General features: G+C 50.3%; 1 protein-coding gene across 1 annotated transcript; it reads left to right on the forward strand.

The window, feature by feature from the left end:
* Positions 1-5,129: 5,129 nt before the first annotated feature.
* LOC117859785 (probable trehalose-phosphate phosphatase 6) lies at positions 5,130-7,872 on the forward strand. The gene is made up of 8 exons (XM_034742967.2): positions 5,130-5,608; positions 5,721-5,861; positions 5,974-6,045; positions 6,188-6,289; positions 6,399-6,452; positions 6,560-6,661; positions 6,757-7,068; positions 7,241-7,872. The coding sequence occupies exons 1-8, from the start codon at positions 5,303-5,305 to the stop codon at positions 7,304-7,306; spliced, it is 1,155 nt and encodes a 384-aa protein (XP_034598858.1). The 5' UTR covers positions 5,130-5,302; the 3' UTR covers positions 7,307-7,872.
* Positions 7,873-19,502: the final 11,630 nt, after the last annotated feature.

Here is a 19,502-nt window from a genome sequence, read left to right on the forward strand (position 1 = left end):
TGAAATCTACCATAGGTGTTTTAGTACGTGCTTGTTAGAAAGCTTAATTACAATGACATATCTCTCGAATGGATCCGGTCCTACTTTAGGATTATTCGATGTCTCCTCATTGCAATTGCCTAAAGAGAAGACTTGCTCTACTCCAATAACTCCTCGAGACTCCAATATAGGTGGTACACCACATCATACTTGGGAGATCACCATGTAATGTGCACCCCTTCTTTTTGACTCACATTTACTTGTGTGCTTCCATAATTCTTGACACCCATCAGAAGAGTGTAAGGTTGGGACCTCGCCCGGTGATTGCATAACCTCAACTTCAAAGCAAAGTCAGATTGTTTTCTTCTTCTTGTTCGTTTTAGTCATGAAGGAGCATGATCTTCTACATCGAGTCATCTTAGTCTTTGGCACGGTTTGTACACTATTAAAGTGTTGGTTACCGATTGGGAAACTTTGGTCAACCCGGTTTGACACACTTAAATATCAAATTTCACGAATCTAGTTATCATGTCTATTGGAATATCAGGATCCATCCTACGTTGTTGACCTCTTTAAGACACCTTTATAACACTATCAATTCAATTATATGTTATCAAATATTTTAGCCTGACATCACCATATCTTAAGTTGCCATTATATATTATTTTCTATAACCGACAACAAGCCTATACGGAGGTATACACCAATTGCAAAATGCAATATACAAACAATTGAGCCGATATATCTTGTTGAGATTGACGAAATCATCACCAGCATCTAGCTGTTGATTGACAAAATGCACTAATGCAAAGAGTTGAAGTGAGCATGTTCCACCAAAGAGAACATAGACAACTTAGGTAAGTTTAGTTCGCGGGTGGGATCATTTAAATGCACAATATACATCTTTTTCATAGATTTGCAGCAACGTAAGAACATACTCCCTCCGTTCTAAATTGTAGGTTGTTTTGACTTTTCTAGGTTCATAGATATTATTATGCATCTAGACATACACTATATCTACATGCATAATAATATATATGAATCTAAAAAAACCCAAAAAACCTACAAGTTGGAACGAAGAGATTAACATATGTTTAAACTTCAACTATATATACATTTTGTCGGATTGTTTACATAAGATGGTTTTGTCTAGGTCGCTCCGAGCATGGATGTTTTAAACTTTTCCTGCCAGCATTTTTGAAAGTTTGTTAGAAGTTTCAGTATATATCCAAGAGCGAATATGGTGAAGCGGAAGAAAAGGAAAACTAAAAAGACATGATGACTAAATCGATTAAAAAGCTATCCAACTCCAACAGAAAGATGCCACTCGCTTTCGTTTCGGGTCATCACACGCAGCATCATCGTGAACCGAGTCTTCGTGGCTAGAACGTGTTGGGGTTCCTACAAATTTTGGGCCCCGGCCTAGCTAGCTCGACAAACATGCAGAGGGCTCCATGCTTGCATGCCTCAATTAATGCAAGGTGAAGCTAATACTAGCAATGTCGTCATCACAGCGTGCAAGTGCAAAGGTACGTGATGGAAGATGCATGATTCGTAGACACGATGATGGATGGGTCAGAGAGACGCTAGAGACATGATCGGCCGAGGTAACGATAAGGATTCCCATGCATGCGGCCTTCCCGATTCTCCGGGAGGAAGAATGTGGCCATGCTCCATCCATGCCGGCATGCGTCAGTCATCAGAGACGACGACTCAGATCGAGTTCTTTACGCCCTCCCCAAAGGAAGAAACCAAGCAGTCCCGACTCCTAGGCGACGCCACACACGCTGATCGGTCGGTGGACGATGGGATGCACTGCGTCGCCGTAGATTCGAGAGCTACCAACCTATACTAGTGGTAGCTACTTTCAGCCTATACTTGCGAACGAACATATGAATCATCATCGATGGATGATGCCCAATAATTTGCACCGGCACAAAGAATAGTTTCCCGTGGCCACACATGCCGTTGCTAGCTCCACGTAAGCAAACAAGCATCGCAAATATTCGGCACCTAGCTCCATCATCGACGGCACGTTAACGTTGAGTACGTGACGCACTCCCGTTCGTTCTCGCTGGATCGGAAACCTACTATATAGCTCGCCACTGTATCGATCGATCCATCCGGACGGCGGCCGCCACTGTATCGTCGAGGCAGTTAGGCGTCTGTTTACGTCGAGATTCCATCGCCGCTAGCTCGCCGGCCGGCCGGGCATCTTTAGCTGCCAACCATTGAACGAACGACGTACGCCCTAGCTATAGTTAGAGAGAGTACCGAATGACTTGGTGAAGGTGAAGAGATGGGGTCCCCTTGATGCAAAGAGAGGCGCACAGGGCACGCGGCATCATCTCCAGGCATGCTATATATGTTGCATTGCATGCCGGTAGTGGACACCAGCTACTAGTGCTAGCTGCAGCGAGCGACAAGCTAGCGGCCAATGTTGCCGGGAGCCCGGGAGATTCCCCGATCCAACACGTAGGCGCAAGGAGACACCCAGAAACGCGATCTCGAAGCAATCATGTCCCGATCCATGCCGCAGTAGGGACCAAGCGTACGCGCACTACACATGCATCTATACTACGCCCCATATTTTATATATTTCTATAGCAAGTGATTCGATGGGGTTTGTGTGTGCAAGCTGCAAGGTGGCGGCTCCACAGCCAGCTACTGTGCACCACGACCTGGCCCCTGGGAAAGCGAGTAACTGACAGTCACAGAGGTTAACCTAACTGTCCCCTGGCTTGTTTGGTGAAAAGAACCCGTAGATTATTGGCGGCACGGCATGTGGTCGCTGGGGCTGACGACGAGGGGAGAGATTGCGTTGGGCCGTTGGCGATGCCCGGATCTCTCGTGCACATGTGTAAGACATGCACGCAGGTTTGAGGCCCGGTAATCACCGACCAAACCGTGGGGCTAATAACGTATTGTGCTACGACGACAGCTGCTTGCTCGACCTATCTTATGTTTAGATGATACTACACAGACATAGATAGCATATCTTGTCAGTGCAAAGCTAGTTTAATTAGATTAGATTTTTTTTGTCACGGGAAGGGATCGGAGTGCTCCCAAACAAGTGTGCAGATGGCAATGATTTAGGGGGTGTTTGTTACAGTCCCCTAAAATAGTACCTATCACATCGGATGTTTGGATACTAATTAGGAGTATTAAATATAGTCTAATTATAAAACTAATTGCACAGATGGAGTCTAATTCGCGAGACGAATCTATTAAGCCTAATTAGTCCATGATTTGACAATGTGGTGCTACAGTAACCATTTGCTAATGATGAATTAATTAGGTTTAATAGAGTCGTCTCGCGAATTAGTATAGGAGTTTTGTAGTTAGTTTTATAATTAGCTCATGTTTAGTCCTCCTAATTAGCGTCCGAACATCCGATATGACCCTCACTTTAGTACCTCGTATCAAACACCCTAAAGTGTCAAATTCGATGGACGATTGTGAGAGACCATGGGAAAGATGGATTAACAACAGGCGCTTCTTGAATTGTCACTTGTACACATACAAGCTTGGCAAGTCCCGCAATCATCGGGGACCAACCGCCTACGTTAGCGCCGACAGAGATGAAGAAAAAAAAGTTACTTATGGAACGAAGGGATGAAGAAAAAAGAGCTAGCCGTGCGTGTCGCCGACAGAGCACGCACATTTTGGGCAACCAAACCGTGTGCCGCGCACTGCACGTCGCCACCCGGTCGCATGCAAATGCAATGCAAACTAGGTATCCGCATCCTTTTGGGTACTCCTACGTACGTGTGTAGTCCCTCTCGCGCGCGTCACCGGGTCGACAACCCACGTTGGTGACAGGCATTCCGTTTGGCCGGCGCGGGCGGGGACGTGCGCTGGACGCCGGGCGTTGCATCGACACGGACACGGCCTTACGCGAAGGGACGACGGCAGGTATAATTGGTGCTAGCTAGCTAGCTAGAGGAACAAACAGCAGTCAGGCGGCCGACCAGCCGTGTCGCCACCCGCGCGTGGTCGGGTCCGGCTCTGTCCGATACCGACACCTCCTTTGAACTTTGACGCGCCCCGTTCCGTGGGCACAGTAGTGCGTGGCGCCCGGCACAGGATCCGGGCCGCCGTTCCGTCGCTGTTGCAGGTGTCGCCAACAGAGTATACTATGCATCGAATGCTACCGATAGGTACTAGGAGTATAGTATACTATTACCAGCCTAGGTAGCAGTAGCTGGGGGACCCGACGGTGGTGTACGTGGAGGCATGCGCTGCAGCGTCGCCGCCGTGCGCCGCATCTGCGTCTGCATGGGCGGGACGACGACAGGATCGGAGAGGCCGGCATGCACCGTACCAACCCCAGGTCATGACGCCGGGACAAGGGGCATGCGGCTAGCAGGGATCCGGAGGCACGCGCGGGAGCGGACAAGCAGAGAGGAAGAAGACTACCCCCGTGGTGGTGTCAGCGGAAGGTAGCTAGCCGCCACGGGTGTCCTCGTGTGGCCGCGCGCGCGCCCCACGACCGCGCACGGAGGCCGCGCCCACAGGGGTGCCGCCACGGGGGAGCGACCGCGCGGGGTGTCACGAGGGGGTGCTGCTGGCTCCGTGCACACGCGTCGCCGCCAGGGGCGCGCGCCGTGTCCACCGGCGTCCCCGTCCCGGTTCCCTGCACTGCACTGTACCCCGCGGCGCGCGCCCCTGGGTTTGGGGTTCCCTCCTCTCCCCCAACCCGTAGCCGCGCGTCGTCCGTGGCCTCGCAGCGTCGCATGCAGGCAGGGCTCGCGTCGTGTCGTGCGCGGCCACGGACGTAACCGTGTGCGCGTCGGACGTCACGCGAGAAAGCAGGCTCGCAGACACGTCGCCCATGCCTTCGCACACCGCAATGCACGCACGTGTGGGCCCTGCGGGCATGGCACGAGGGCCACCTGCCTTGCCATGGCCCCCCGCTAGCAGTGGCAGGGCTACCTGAGCTGGAGACCTGGACTCGCGACCATGCGCCAATCCCCAAGCGACCGAGGTCTGGTGGTGGCCCGTTGCTGCTGCTCTACGACCGGGACCGGGACACTGCCCCACGGCCTCCGGACACCCCAACGCGGGCCCCACGGCCATAGATTCGCGCGTCGCGCTCTAGCCAGGCTTCGGCGCGCGCGCCCCCCAACTATAAATACCGGCCTCCCGCCTCGCGTCCTCTACACACACACCCTCCTCCTCATCTGCTCCAGACTCCAGTAGCAGCTGCGTCGCGCTAGCAGTTGGCCGGCTCGGTTCCGCACCAGAGCCTTCCTTCCATCGGGTCATCGGAGCAGCAGCTCTCGCTTCCACGATAGCGCTCTCCCACCCGTGCCCCCCGACGATGACGAAGCAGGCCGTCGTGGTCCCCGTGACGCCGGAGGCGGCCGTCGCGGTGCCGCCCAACTCGGCGCCGCTCTTCCCGTACCCGCCCCCGCGGGCCGCCGCGCCGGGGGCAGCCGTGCGCAAGAAGTACCTGCAGATGGGCGGCGGCGGCGCCGGGACCGTCGGCGCGGGGGCCGCCGCCGGCGGCGGCCCAGGGCGCATCGGCGGGTGGGTCGAGTCCATGCGCGCGTCCTCGCCCACGCACGCCAGGGCCGCCGCCGCGCTCGCCGCAGGCGTCGACGTGGAGCGGCACGCCTCATGGATGGTGCGTTCTGGTCCCGTGCTTCTCATCGATTTGTTTGCTGCAATGCCTGGCGCCCAGAACAGTCTGTGACGTCTTCTGAAATGCGCTTCCTCTGTTTCGGTGGATCGAGCAGGTGGAGCACCCGTCGGCGCTGAGCAAGTTCGACCAGGTGGTGGCGGCGTCCAAGGGCAAGCAGATCGTCGTCTTCCTCGACTACGACGGCACGCTCTCACCCATCGTCGACGACCCCGACGCCGCGTACATGTCGGACACGGTAAACTACGCATGCTTCTCTGCCGGCACCTATCTCCTCTTTCGAGTTCCCCTGTTTCACTCTCGTTTCGTTCACCTGCATCCTCTGATCACAGCTTCTTTTCTGTGCCCAGATGCGGCGGGCTGTGCGGAGCGTCGCCAAGCACTTCCCGACGGCGATCGTCAGCGGGCGCTGCCGCGACAAGGTACCGACCATGGATCACATTAGCCGACGATGGCACCCAATGCCATCGACCGATCGATCGATGCAATCACGGATCGAGCACGCACGCCAATCGCCACGCGCATCATCTCCACACTGAATCTGAAAAGCAAGCTTGCTTGCAGGTGTTCGAGTTCGTGAAGCTGGCGGAGCTGTACTACGCCGGCAGCCACGGCATGGACATCAAGGGCCCCGTGAAAGGCTCCCGGCACACTAAGGCCGCCAAGGTACCCGTCGCGCCCCTTTCTTCTTTGCCACTTCCGCGCTCGCCGGGCACCACCCGAAAGGGGGAACAAGATACTTATCTCACCCTGCCGTCCGTTGTGTGGCTCACAGGCCAAAGGCGTTCTCTTTCAGCCGGCCAGCCAGTTCCTGCCCATGATAGAGCAGGTACCGTACCAACACTCCTCGTCCTCCCATGGCTACCTGCTTTCTTTTCGATCATCCATCCTATTTGCAATGCTCTCAATTACTCGATTCTGTGGTGTTTTTGTTAGGTGCACGAATCTCTGGTGGAGAAGACCAAGAGCATACCTGGGGCCAAGGTGGAGAACAACAAGTTCTGTGTCTCTGTCCACTTCAGATGCGTCGACGAGAAGGTAAGTGTTCCAGTGGGCCAATGCAACAACGTTCCTTTCACACATCTTCTTCGTGTTTCTAAAATTCCTGAATCTTTACTGTAATTACGCTTCAGAGCTGGAGCGCATTGGCGGACACGGTGAAGTCGGTGCTCAAGGACTACCCGAAGCTGAAGCTGACGCAGGGGCGGATGGTGTTCGAGGTCCGGCCCACCATCAAGTGGGACAAGGGCAAGGCCCTCGAGTTCCTCCTCGAGTCGCTCGGCTTCGCCGACTGCGCCGACGTGCTCCCCGTCTACATCGGCGACGACCGCACCGACGAGGACGCCTTCAAGGTGCTCCGCAGGCGCGGCCAGGGCGTCGGCATCCTCGTCTCCAAGCACCCCAAGGACACCTCCGCCTCCTACTCCCTGCAGGAGCCCGCCGAGGTAAGTCCCGTCCACCTCACCCTTTTCTTGTTTCTTCTCCGGGGCGGCGGCGGGGCCACCGGCCGGGTTAGCCCCGAGCGCCGCCGTCCGCTCCTGCCGCCACTTGCCCGCCCGCGACGCTGACATTTATATTCCTTTGTCGCTCATCTCTCTCTGTCGCTGTGACGTGCAGGTGATGGAGTTCCTGCTCCGGCTCGTCGAGTGGGAGCGCCTCTCCAAGGCCCGCCCCAAGTGGTGATCGGCGGCGGCGACCGCCGCCGGCGCCGATCGCGAGGAGATCGGCCGATCGATTGCCAGACGGATTTAGTATATATATTATATATATACATCTTCTCTTTGATGATTAAATTAGAAGAAGGGAGGGAGCCGGCCGGCCGGCCGGCGTATCTTGGTGTCAGCGTGTCGACGTACCAGCTCCCCCCCGCGTGCGGTGTCGTACGTTAACCCTACCGAGGTCACTGTGCACGGCGCAGTCATGTGCGCGTCCGCGACGGGGGCCCCTCCCCCCTTCTTTTAACGGGGGGCGCGCCCTGAGGTTGCCGGGAGGTAGAAGAAAGCTTCGGAAGCCTTAGCTTTCACCGGGCCCCTGGCAGGCTAGAGACGATGCGATCTGGCTGCTGCGCAGCAAGGCCAAACAAACAAAAAGGAAAGAAAGAAATGTACGTGCTGCTGCTGCTTTAATTTGTGTAATTTGTCTTGTTAATTAGTGTGGCCGCCTGAATTCAGATTGTGTAAAAGAAATGGAGATCCAGCTACGTACGGGAATATATAGTAGAAACAAATCTCAAGTCTTTTTCGTTGGAAGTCTACTGTGTTCATGGATGTCTCTTGTTCTGACTTCTGAGTATACACACATACAGCTTCAACAGGAATTGCACAAGGCTCCTCTTGGTATCATCTCTATAGACTTTCAGTGGTCTAGAAGGGCCGTTGGAACACCGAAAAAGGCCACACAAACCACCTACTGCATCTAAACGTAGGCGGTGGCCTGGACCTTGTACTGCTTTTTGGCTGGGAGCTGGACATCCATGCCATTGCCAGCCACTCCCATCCATAGGATGTATGTCCCTCCCTGCTGGACCACCCACCCCCACCCCATTGCATACATGCTATGGTAGCAGCAGCTAGCGAGTGCAGTGTATGTTATCTGCTCAAAAGGCTTTCCTGAAAGTTGCCTGCTTTCTTGTCAGCATTTGGTTTTTTAAAGGCCGGGCGCCTGGCTGAGGGAGCACGATCGATCTGTCCGTTTGGCTAAGATATGATTCCTAAAAGGGATATTCTAGAAACTAGGTCAAGGTAGGGCGTTAGCCAAAGGAGAATTCGACAAGTGATGCGCAAGTACGAGTGGACCTCCACCATATCACACCTCCTCAACTGATGATAAGCTACCTCTGCCAACTACTACTCGCGGTTAGTTGCTTTTGGATTTTGGTTATATGATTACGGCCGCATTCTCATGAACACCACACCGCAGCGTATGATTAACGGAATTCTTAGTCCAATTTTAGTTTATAGGACAACTTGGATTCAAAATGTTAGATGCTTCCTCAATCAGCATGGCAGGACAGAGTGCATGTCTTAGAGGGTGTTTGGTTCCACGGGCTAAAGTTTAGTCTCTGTCACATCGAATATTTAGATACTAATTAGGAGGACTAAACATGATCTAATTATAAAACGAATTGCACGGATGGAAGCTAATTCGCGAGACGAATCTATAAACCTAATTAGTTCATAATTTGACAATGTGATGCTACAATAAATATATGCTAATCATGAATTAATTAGGCTTAATAGATTCGTCTAGCAAATTAGCCTTCATCTGTACAATTGGTTTTGTAATTAGTCTATATTTAATACTCTAAATTAGTATCTAAACATTCGATTCGATGTGATAGGATTAAACTTTAATCCGTGGAACCAAACACCCCATCGGAGGGGTGGCTCTTTTCTTTTGTGAAATACGGCGGGGATGTTCTTTGTTCAAACTACTTTTTTTCTTTGTAGCAAATAACGAGCAGAGAAAGCCACCTAGCAAGAGGCTAGCTGTTGCTACCATACAGTAAGAGTTGTCATGAGTCAGAGTCATGGGCTCATGGCGTAAGGCCGTGCAAGACTTTTCAACCCCTGCTGTCATTCTCTGCAGGTCTACTCATCTGGTCGACAGATCAAGGCTTCTCTGTTATGATCGAAACGGACACATAACAAGGTGAAAAGCAAATAGGGACAATTGTCACTGTCCGAAAGAAGGTCGATTTCGCCTTTTGTAATTCAACAAGAGCCAAAATATGCACATATATATAGAAAATTCTGATGTTAACAGAAAAACAAATCAACTCCAACTGTTTCTACGCTTCACCATGACACTGCATTTTTGATAAACTTTTTGCTATACACTTAGGTTGTTTTCATGGTGGCCTACACTAAAATATTTTAGCCCTCGGATCTACATCACACGATTCCTTCTCGGGTTTGGGGTCCATAACATTCAGATTTTTACTAGACCCCATCGTTTCAATTTTCAATCGTATTTTTTTAGCTTATCAGTCATAATCAGTTCATAGTATTTTTTAAAACACATTATTTATTTAATGTAACTTTCACGCACTCTCCCGTTTAAAATCAACAGTTTGCACCCAACCAACAGACATGTATCATAATCACATTGATACTGATTCTTGATTTAGTGAAGAATCGCCGATGCCCGCCATTTTAGTCCATAGATACTCTTCTGTTTCTGGTTTCGATCTATTCGAGCCGCCTTTACTAGTTTTCGAGACTGATTAACCAGTCAACATCTTTTTTAAAAAAATATGAAAAAGTCATCCAGTCCTTTTCAGTTGCGAGGGAACATCCGTCGAATTCGACAACAGATTAACTGCTACGACAGGAAAAGAAAAGGATCCAAAGCCACCATCTGGCCTTCAAACAAAAACTGAAGCCACAAGTACAGCTTTCCCAGCGCTTTCAAGCAAACCTCTCTGTCGTGCGTCTCAACATCCTGATGAATGCGTGTGATTATGAGCTGATCCCTTGCTTTCCGCTGTCCGTAGATCTTTATTTGCCCCCAACTCTGAATAGGTAACTGAACATCTATCCTCATTCAGTTCCGGCGAGGTATCATATCATTGGCCGGCGAGCACCTGGCCGGGAATAACCGGTCGACAGATCATCCCCCTCCCCCCACCGTCACCTACTCACCTCCGCATCGTCAGCGCCCGGACCCCGGCCGTGGTTTCTTTCTATGCCGTCTCCCTTTCCATGTCCTCCACCGGTCTATCTAGGTGTAGCAGGATAAGAGTAGGATAAGTCGCCGTGGTGTTCGTCGTCGTCGTACACCCGTCGCCCATGGATCGATCGGTCGCGAAATACTAGCCGTACAAGCCAGGACTTTTCGGCATCGATTCTGACGAAACGTTTCGGTTCTTGATGGCGCGGCCGGTTCCTGTCGTGGTGTCATCTCAAGACGGGGGCCCTGTCATCAGAAGCTTCAAACAGTCATCGCTTCCTGCACACTGCTTGCAAAGTGCTCGATTTAGCTCGTCTCCCATTATCTCTCTCTGAGCGAGATCACCGTACTTGTGCGTGTGGACCGAACCACTGAAGCTTTGATCAGCAGTTGAAACTGCAATCACTGAAGAACTGTCACTGTTTGTGTTGCCCATAAGTTACACGAACAGTTAGCTCAGGAGGAGTGCATGCGTCCGGCCTATAGCTAGTTTCTCAAAGAAGTGTCACCACGCACCCAGCCACCCACAGGTGAAGCAATCATTACCAGCAGCTAGCACAAGAGCTAGCTTTTCTTCTGTTCCACCTGATTTTGATCCAAGACATTATAAATCATATAAGCTACGCCAGAGAAAACAACATCACGCGTGGAAGATCGATAGATGCACGCACGGATCGAATTGCACACGTGTAAATGCAAAGATATATGGATATATATATATATCCTGCTGCAGGATCCACATCTGAAAAGGAAAAGCTTAAAATCGACGGCGGAGCGATCCGATCCGGGATCACCATTGGCCACCTTGGATCCCACATCGAAAGGCGCCAAGTGGAATCTCGGATAATGCCAATTATTTTAGCCTTCTCTTCGGAGAGGACATCCTTTTCGGGGAGCCAATGCAATTAGCTAGCTAGCGGCGAGAGGGACGGCGAGGCGCCTCCACTAGCCAGCCAAGCCAGCCATCGACACACACCGTGCTGTTGCATCTGCATGCGATGTGGAGGAGTCGTCAGGTGAGGAGTTGGATTCCACCACTTGGGTTGTTGGGCTGGTGCACTCGCAAAAAGCACACTCAGCTCGAGGAAGAGGAAGAAGGGGCAGAATGCTTCCAGTTGCTTCTCTTTCACATGTGATGATTGGTGGCCAAGCTACGAGTAGAGTAGGAGGGGCATGCACACTCACATATGACATAACTGGCTGTTATGTGTTCGTGCAGATCTTTCTCCCCCATTTGAGTAGCCTAAACCTAGGGCATCTCCGTGTGTAGTTTAAGAATTGCTGGTTAGGAAGAACATTCCCATGCATTGAGGCCGGGGGTAATCATTGTGAGCCTCCTCATGCGCGCGAATATTAGGCTGGGATGAAAAGGACGCGCGCTTTAAATTCGGAGGCACTTTTTGTTTTGATCGTCCAAAGTTGGTGGTGTAGCGAGTGAGGCGCCTCACGGAAATGTCTGCCCATTGGGATTCAAGTGGATTTTATTATTGCAGCGTGCATTCATTCAAGTCCCTTTAGTTAACTACTTATAAAAATGCGATGGTTGTTGCATTGTGGAGGAAAAGATACAGCATTCATCGGAAAAATAGATTCAACTCTGAAGAAGGTACGAGTCGGATCCCGGGTTGGGTTGGCTAACCCATCCCTTTCGTTTGTGTGTATGTGCTCTTAAGTGCTTGGACGTCTTTACTGGATGGTGCATTCTCAGATGCATCAGTTGGTTTAAAAGCATGGATGCTTTGTTTGTTGAAGGCGTCGACGTGTTGCTCGGTAGGACCAGCTACAGTAGCAAAATTCATTATATATGCCCGTTCTTTTTCTAATAACGGAAAGAACATCCGGCTTGAACTCCCTCAGGAGGATCAGATCACAAATTATTACATGTACTCCCTCCGTCAATAGATTGATAAAAAAAAGTGAATGGTCCTTTAACCTAGTGGTTAGAGCATATGAGTAGTACCTAACGGGTTCAGGTTCGACTCCCCGTGGGAGCGAATTAAACGAGTCTGAAATAAAAAATTATAAAAAATAGGTATGAGCTTTCCCTACTGACTTCGGTTAAAAAATAGATTGTTAAGAAATAAGTAAAGTAAACTTACTTACTTTTATTTATTAGTTATATTTGGTGTTAATTGATTGCCATTTGCATATGCACAAAATAGGGTAATGATAACTATTTTAGATAAATTTTGAATTCTAAAATAACTTATTTTTGAGATGGAGGGAGAGTGGGACAAACACTACATTACACCAAAAAGTTTTAGAAACGAGAAGCAAGTTAATAGCCGATTGTAAATTAAAGGACCATAGGAGGTGAAGAAATCTATATAGATGTCTCTACCGTTTAGACACGCTTGAATCGTCAATTTCTTTCCATCTTCATTGCGCGTACAGGTAAAGGTGAATCGGATGTGCGCGAGCTTTTTAAGCCTTTAGTGATGTTCACACCGTACCGGCTTTTGTATCCACGTATGCTTTATAATTTCTGAAAAGTGGGCCCAGTTCAACATAGCGCAGAGTATTACTGATTCTTTTGTTACAAAAAGGGGGCTAGTTTTTTGTTGAGGCCGATGATCACAGGAAAATTACCAACCTCTTTTTTTTTTGAATTTCAGATTTTGTGGGGGAAAAGGAAGTGACATCAGACGTGGTTCGGCCCAGCCACGGCAGTAGTATTGCAGTCTCGGCCGCGGCCAACTGGGCTTGGTACCGAGCGGCCCGCGCAAGGACAGGCCCACCCGCTTTTCTCGTCAGAGATCGTTGATGTCAGCTCTTCATCTTTGTCGCAATCATGCTCGACCATCATCGTGCAGTGCGTTGATGTCAGCACTTCACAAATTTTACCCATTATTACGTGAGAACCCCAAGTACAGTTCCTAGGTATGTGTTGAGCGTGCACGGTCGCGTATCACCGAATTTCTAAACAGAAAACGGTCGTCTCCACCAGAGCATTCTGCTCAGACGGCCCTCTGACGCGAACCAACGTACTGCTACTTTTGGATCGGAGGTGAACACACTACGAAATCACCACCGAGCAGCAGTTGCAACTCTCTAGAAGAGACCGGATCCGATCGACGATACCGTGCAGCAGTTGCAATTCTCTGGAAGAGACCGGATCCGATCGACGATGAGGTCCACAATACATACTGCTAACGTCGAGAGGCCGTCAATTGCGCCATGGAAAGGGATCATTAGAAGGTAAGTACGTCGTAGCTATCACCTTAATGGTGTATCATGATGGCTCCTCGTCCTCACTGGACGCTACTTGCAGTTGCAGGCAGCAGCTGACGCCTGACGCTGTCGACTGGTCGAGGGCTAGCGCCATGGGTCCGGTCCGTAGGCAGCCTTCGTCATCAGGAGGTTGCACGGTCCCATCTCACCGTCCGATTGCAACATGGCATGATACGTTTTCATCCACGTTAGGGCCCATGACCACGTCGTAGCTATCACTCTTCAGACGGTCTAGTAAACTGCATTGGCTCGTCAAGGTTGGTCATAGGCTGGATCATGTCCATCACGTAGCCCGCGGCTGACCTCAGGTCTTCCAGCTCCACCTCTAACCTTGCAATGACCACCTAATCATGTTGGAGACTATTCATAGCAGCAATCAAGCACCGGTCCATGTCCTTGCGCAAGCCGGCCTTATAGGCCAGTTTCTGCGACACGGCATACTCACGGTTCACGACGATGTCATGGTCTTGCTTCAGTCGGGCATTGGCTTCCTCGCACTCTTTGAGATCTCTCTTAAGCCTCTCCTCTTTCTTGTGGGCATCTGCAAAATAACGGAACTCAATAAAAGATACCGACCTCATCTACCCAACGTAGATCTTCCATAAGGAATGAAGCCGTACTAGTCAGCAAAGCGCTAAGGTCGCCCTGGACCTCCTTGGTGATCTTTTGCTCCACAATCTCTCAGTCCTTTTGTCGGATCTGCTCCACAGCATCCTCCTTGGCCTCCTTGAGCTCGGTCTTCAGGCGCTCGGCCTTGAGGCGATACTCCTCGGCATGGTGGATGGCGTCCACCCTCTTGTGCGCATGCTCGGCCAAATTCTGTACAAAAGTTACTCTAACAATTCAAAGACGGAAGATAGGGGTGGAAGTGAACATCAAGATTGGTCGGCCAACTTACGTATAACACCTCTTCGACCTTGGTCGCGGCTTCCTTCAGGATGGCAAGATCTTTCTTGTCAGTGGCAGCATCCTACGTCAGGGCTGTCCCGGAGAAGTCCAGGGTGGTGGAATCATCCTCGTGGGCATCGACGTTGGCGTCGTATCCCGCTACCTCCGCGTCGGTCGGTGCTTCCCTGGGGGTCTTCTCCATCTGTACCCTGACACTAGGATCTGTGGCCCCAGGCGTGGATACAGCGGTGTCCTCGACGACATCCTGGTGCGGCAAAGACCTTGGCTCGAGCCCCTTAGGTCCCGTCACCAGGCCACTCTCGCTCCCGGTCTGGACAGACGTCATAGTTGTAGCCTCTATGGTCGCATCAGGAGTCCGACCTTCTGCATGGGTCCCGACGTCAGCGTCCTACAGGCCCGACCCATCCTCCATCACCGCCTTCCTGCTCGAGCGGTGAGACACAGAGATAAAGCGAAGCAATATACAAACAAAACTTCCAACAATATACGATGCCATGATCATACTCACAATGTGCTCTTCTTCGTTTGGAACTTTGAGCGAAGAGGTGCTAGCGGTAGCAGGATTGGCTCCTTCTGCTTTCCCTGCAGATCTTTGTCTTCACCCGCTCCTTGAGCCGCTTCGTGTCGACTGCGATCGTATCAAGGAGCTCGGCCTTCTTCTTCTTGGTGGCCGGGCTGGGCGATTCGGAATCGTCACTTGGCACTCCGAACGAGGTCTCTGCAGGGGATGCCATCACCACAGCGGGTGCCTTCGGATTTGTGGTACCCTTCTTCTTGCGCTTCTTCTTCTTCACCTCCAGTTTCTCCACCTTTGGTGCCTTGGACTCCACCACCTTGCGAACGGTTTGGCGCGTCCACTGCCCTACAGGAGCCGTGCCCCCGGCCTCCGTCCCGCTGCCCTGGACCTATATGTCCTCATCGGAGTCATCAAAGGAGGAGTCCGACTCCCAGTCCAGGGCGGCAGGTGGCTGGTCGGCCTTTGTGGTCGGGCGAATCTTGGGTTGCTGCTGCTCGACCCTCCAGGAAGCGGTGCCGGATAGAAAAACTCATACTCTCGGCTCTGAAAAGTAAAATAAAATGAAGCAGAAATAGACATAAAAGTGAAGCAATCAAGCCAAATGATGAAATCAAGAACTTACCGGATCGGCCGGTCTAATGAGGGAATACGCCTTTGGGCATTGTTTGTTCTTGATGACCTCATAGAAGAACTCGATAACCCAGCCAACGACCTCTTCCCAGGTAACCTTCCGCTATGCCTCCCGGGTCGGATCCAATGGCCTCGAGTACTCATACTCTGGGTGGACCCTATCCTTGATGAGCTGCGTTAGCCTCTGGCAAAAGTTGATGCTCACAGCCCCAGCTGTGAGCCCACGACCTTTTATGTCGGCAATCTCCTTCAACAGCTACTTTACCTGGACTATTTCTGTGAAGGTCAGCTGGTTCAACCACTCTGACGTTGTCACAGGTGCATACCCGAGGCAGGGCGGCAGCTCGGCCTTCTGATTGGCGATAAGGAACCATTCCTTATGCCACCCCTTATTCAAGTCCTTGAGCTTCAGATCGAAATACTCTTGGACCCTCTTTGGCCGCAGTGGGAATCCGCACCCACCAATGACTCTCGGTCCATTCCCCTTTGTCGCCACGATCTTGAGTTGGTACAGATACCGCCAGAGATCAAAATGCGGAGGAATACCGAGGAAAGCTTCACAAAGGTGGATAAAAACTACGACATCAAGGATGGATTTAGGGTTGAGATGTACCAACTCGATCTTGTAATAGTTGAGCAGCCCGTGGAAGAAATCTCCCGTGGGGATCCTGAATCCGCGCTCGAAGAAGGCTGCGAAGACGACAGCCTCGGTCCTATCTTCGGTGCGGAACTCTTGGCTCGCGGTCGTCTTCCATTCCAGGAGGGACTTGGGACCGAGCAAACCCCAGTCGACGAGGGCTTGGATCTTCTCCTCCGTCATCACAAACTTCACCTAGTATGTGGATGGATTCGGTGCTTGCTCCGCTGCCATCTCTTCGGTTTCTATCCCTTGGAACTTAGATCTGATGAAGGCGGACCTCTTTGTTCGCATACGGTGGCGTGGCAGCGGCGGATCTGGGTCGCGATGGAGTGAAAATGAAAATGGAACCGCGCCCCTTCGGCTTTTGAAGAATTTGATGGCGTAAACCTAGAAATGGAATCCGCAGGTCTCCCGTTACGGCGCACGCGATAGACGGAATCCACGGGTTTTCCGTTAAGTCTCACGGCATGCCTTCTTGGCTTCGTTAGTCCTCGCGCTTGGGGGCTGGGTGCCTATTTCAGGTCGGCATGCCTCCGTGACTCCACCAGTCCTCGTGCTCGGGGGCTAGGCGCCTATCTCAAGTTGGTGTGCCTCCGCGGCTCCGCTGATCCTCGTGCTTGGGGTTGGGCACTATATTTAGATTCTTTTTGCTACGGAAACAATATATCATTTTCTTAACCATTGGACCGATTACTTTAATCGCTTCAATACTCGGGGGCTACTCCATATGAAGTGCGCCTTGTGACTCCCACCATGTGCTTCCCTTCGATCTACAGGATGCCAGACATCCCCAAGCTCGGCAGTCGCATAGCCATGCGCATTTGGTCATACGCCCATGGAAGTTTTAATTTTTCTTCATTTTTTGAGCACTGCGTAGCCTCTCCATCAATATGACGACACCGCACCTTCAGCCGAGTTCATTACAAGCTTCGTTGCGCATCTGTTAGGTTCCTGTTCGACTCCACCTCGCTCAGGGGCTTGAGGGATAAAGGTACCTACGGGTCCCCACCAACTAGGATACCGGTTGGTCATGGCAAGTGGGCTCGCCCGACCATGCCGTGCGGGCCAAGGCATGAAAGCGCGTGGAGCATAAGCCAGGAGGCTGAGCGAACGGATTCTGCCCAGATATCACGGGATACTTGTTGTAAACCGATTCAGATTACTTTCCATGTAACAACCGACTAGGATTAGATCCTATCTGATTGTAACCTTAAGTCGTCAGCCTATATAAGGTGGCTAGGGGCGCCCCAAAGGTAACGCACATCAACTCTTCGTATCCCGTACCAGCAATACAATCCACTAGAATACAGGACGCATGGTATTACTCTCCGGAGGCCCAAACCTGTCTAAACCTTGCGCCCTTGTGTTACCATTCAAACTTTTGGTCTTGTGATCTCCCCCACCTACAAATCTACCACCTGGGTAACCCCTGATGGACTGCCGATCACTAAATCCGACATTTACGTATACCGACACTGACTTCGTAGATATCAGGTGAAATGAACTATTAGCTTACATTGTTGTAAAACAAAGATGTGAAATGGACTAGACGACATCACCAAGCTATCTAGGATATTCACTTGGCATCTCCACACCCTTTTACTTCGAAATAATGCAACCTCTCAGATGAACGTACGGTAGCAGAGGAACACGTACGCGTTTCAAATATATTTGGTGCTTGGCAATGGGCTATCAGTAAAGTTTTGAAGCTGATGGTTTTACTATGGGCGGCTGCTACATGTTGCGTGTTGTGGTTATGCAAAAATGATTTGGCTTTTGAGAAGAGAAAATGTCTTCCTCCCCTGTGCGGGTTATCCACTCGGTTATACACTACTCCGTACATGAGCTATTCTGCGGAGGCCAACTTCACATGTTGTTGCAGCGGTGTGTCGACGGATGGCGCATGTGGCTAAGGTTTTTCTTTTACCCAGGCATATAGGATTGCGTGTCTTTAGTGTGTCGGCGGATTTCCTTTTATTTAGTAAGGCTGGTAGACATCCCGGTTATGTAGATGCTGGAATTTTGAGTCAAGATTTTTATACCAACTTGACGTAATGATCTTGAGTTCCATAAAGTTTCTTTTATCGAGAAAAACGTGTATGTGCATGTACGCTAGCTAAGCTAAGGTACCGGCACTTTGAGTTTGAGAAGCCTCGAATAATGAATAGATCCCGTGTGCGAGCAATTATCATGCGGGGGCAAGGAATTTGGTAGGGATCCACTACTTGCTGTACACAATGTTCGGTGAGGGCCACTCCCATCGATCGATCCATCTACTGCTACTACTGTTGCATGGTCAACGCACAATTATTGTGCCAAGCTTGCAGCTTCTACAAGTTATACCATCCCAAAACCGGCAGCTTTATTGTTGGCGGTTTGGCACCTTTGCCGTGATGCGCTGAAATACGATACGCTCCATCTCAGTCTTCTTGTATCGAACCTCAAATATACTTTTGAAAGCAATGATGATATATTGGAGAGAATAAAGTTTGGGGGAGTCTGGTTTTCAAGTATCAACGACTAAAACTCAATAACCCTAAAGTATTGAAGCTGGAACAAAAGTGTTAGGTGTAGGAACCGATCAATCATTGGTGGAGAAACGACCTTCCATCCAGCTACATATGTCTCGATCATTTTCGGACCTGGGTCTAAAGGAGCGGTCAAACGGCCACCACCAACAGCCACCTCCAGCGGGAGCTTTAGTCCCGGTTAGTAATAACAACCGGAATTAAAGAGCCCCCATTAATCCCGATTGTAACGGCTAGAAACGATGAGGGAATCTGGTGAGGCATTTAGACCAACCGGGACTAAATGCCTCCATGCTATAAAAATCCCCTTCTTCCTCGTCGAGCCGGAGCCACTCATCAGACCGAGAGCTCGGGCTCCTTCTCCATGGCTAGGCTCAAGCTTAGGGAGGTGCTGCCCGATTTTTTTTCTTAATTTTATGGAGATTTCACTCATCCAAAGTGTTGTAAAGGTTAGCTACTTCATCCTCTCTTTATTTATTGTTATTATGCTTTATTTTATGCTTTAGAGATAGAGAAATTGAGTTTTTTAGAATTACCTAGGTAGAATGGAGAGATTTTTTATTTATACATGCTTTTGAGCTATAGTTTAATGCTAAGCTTGCTTGTTATATATGTTTCATATTAGATAAAGAACTTATCAATTATTAGGTATGAAAAAAAAGAGTAAATGTGTTCATAATATTTAGTCCTTACAATAAAAATGAGGTAAATAAATTATAGGTCAAAGAAATAGAATTTAGTCCTTGCTAAATT

Source organism: Setaria viridis, chromosome 6, assembly GCF_005286985.2.
Source record: "Setaria viridis chromosome 6, Setaria_viridis_v4.0, whole genome shotgun sequence".
In the NCBI taxonomy this organism is placed as follows: domain Eukaryota; kingdom Viridiplantae; phylum Streptophyta; class Magnoliopsida; order Poales; family Poaceae; genus Setaria; species Setaria viridis.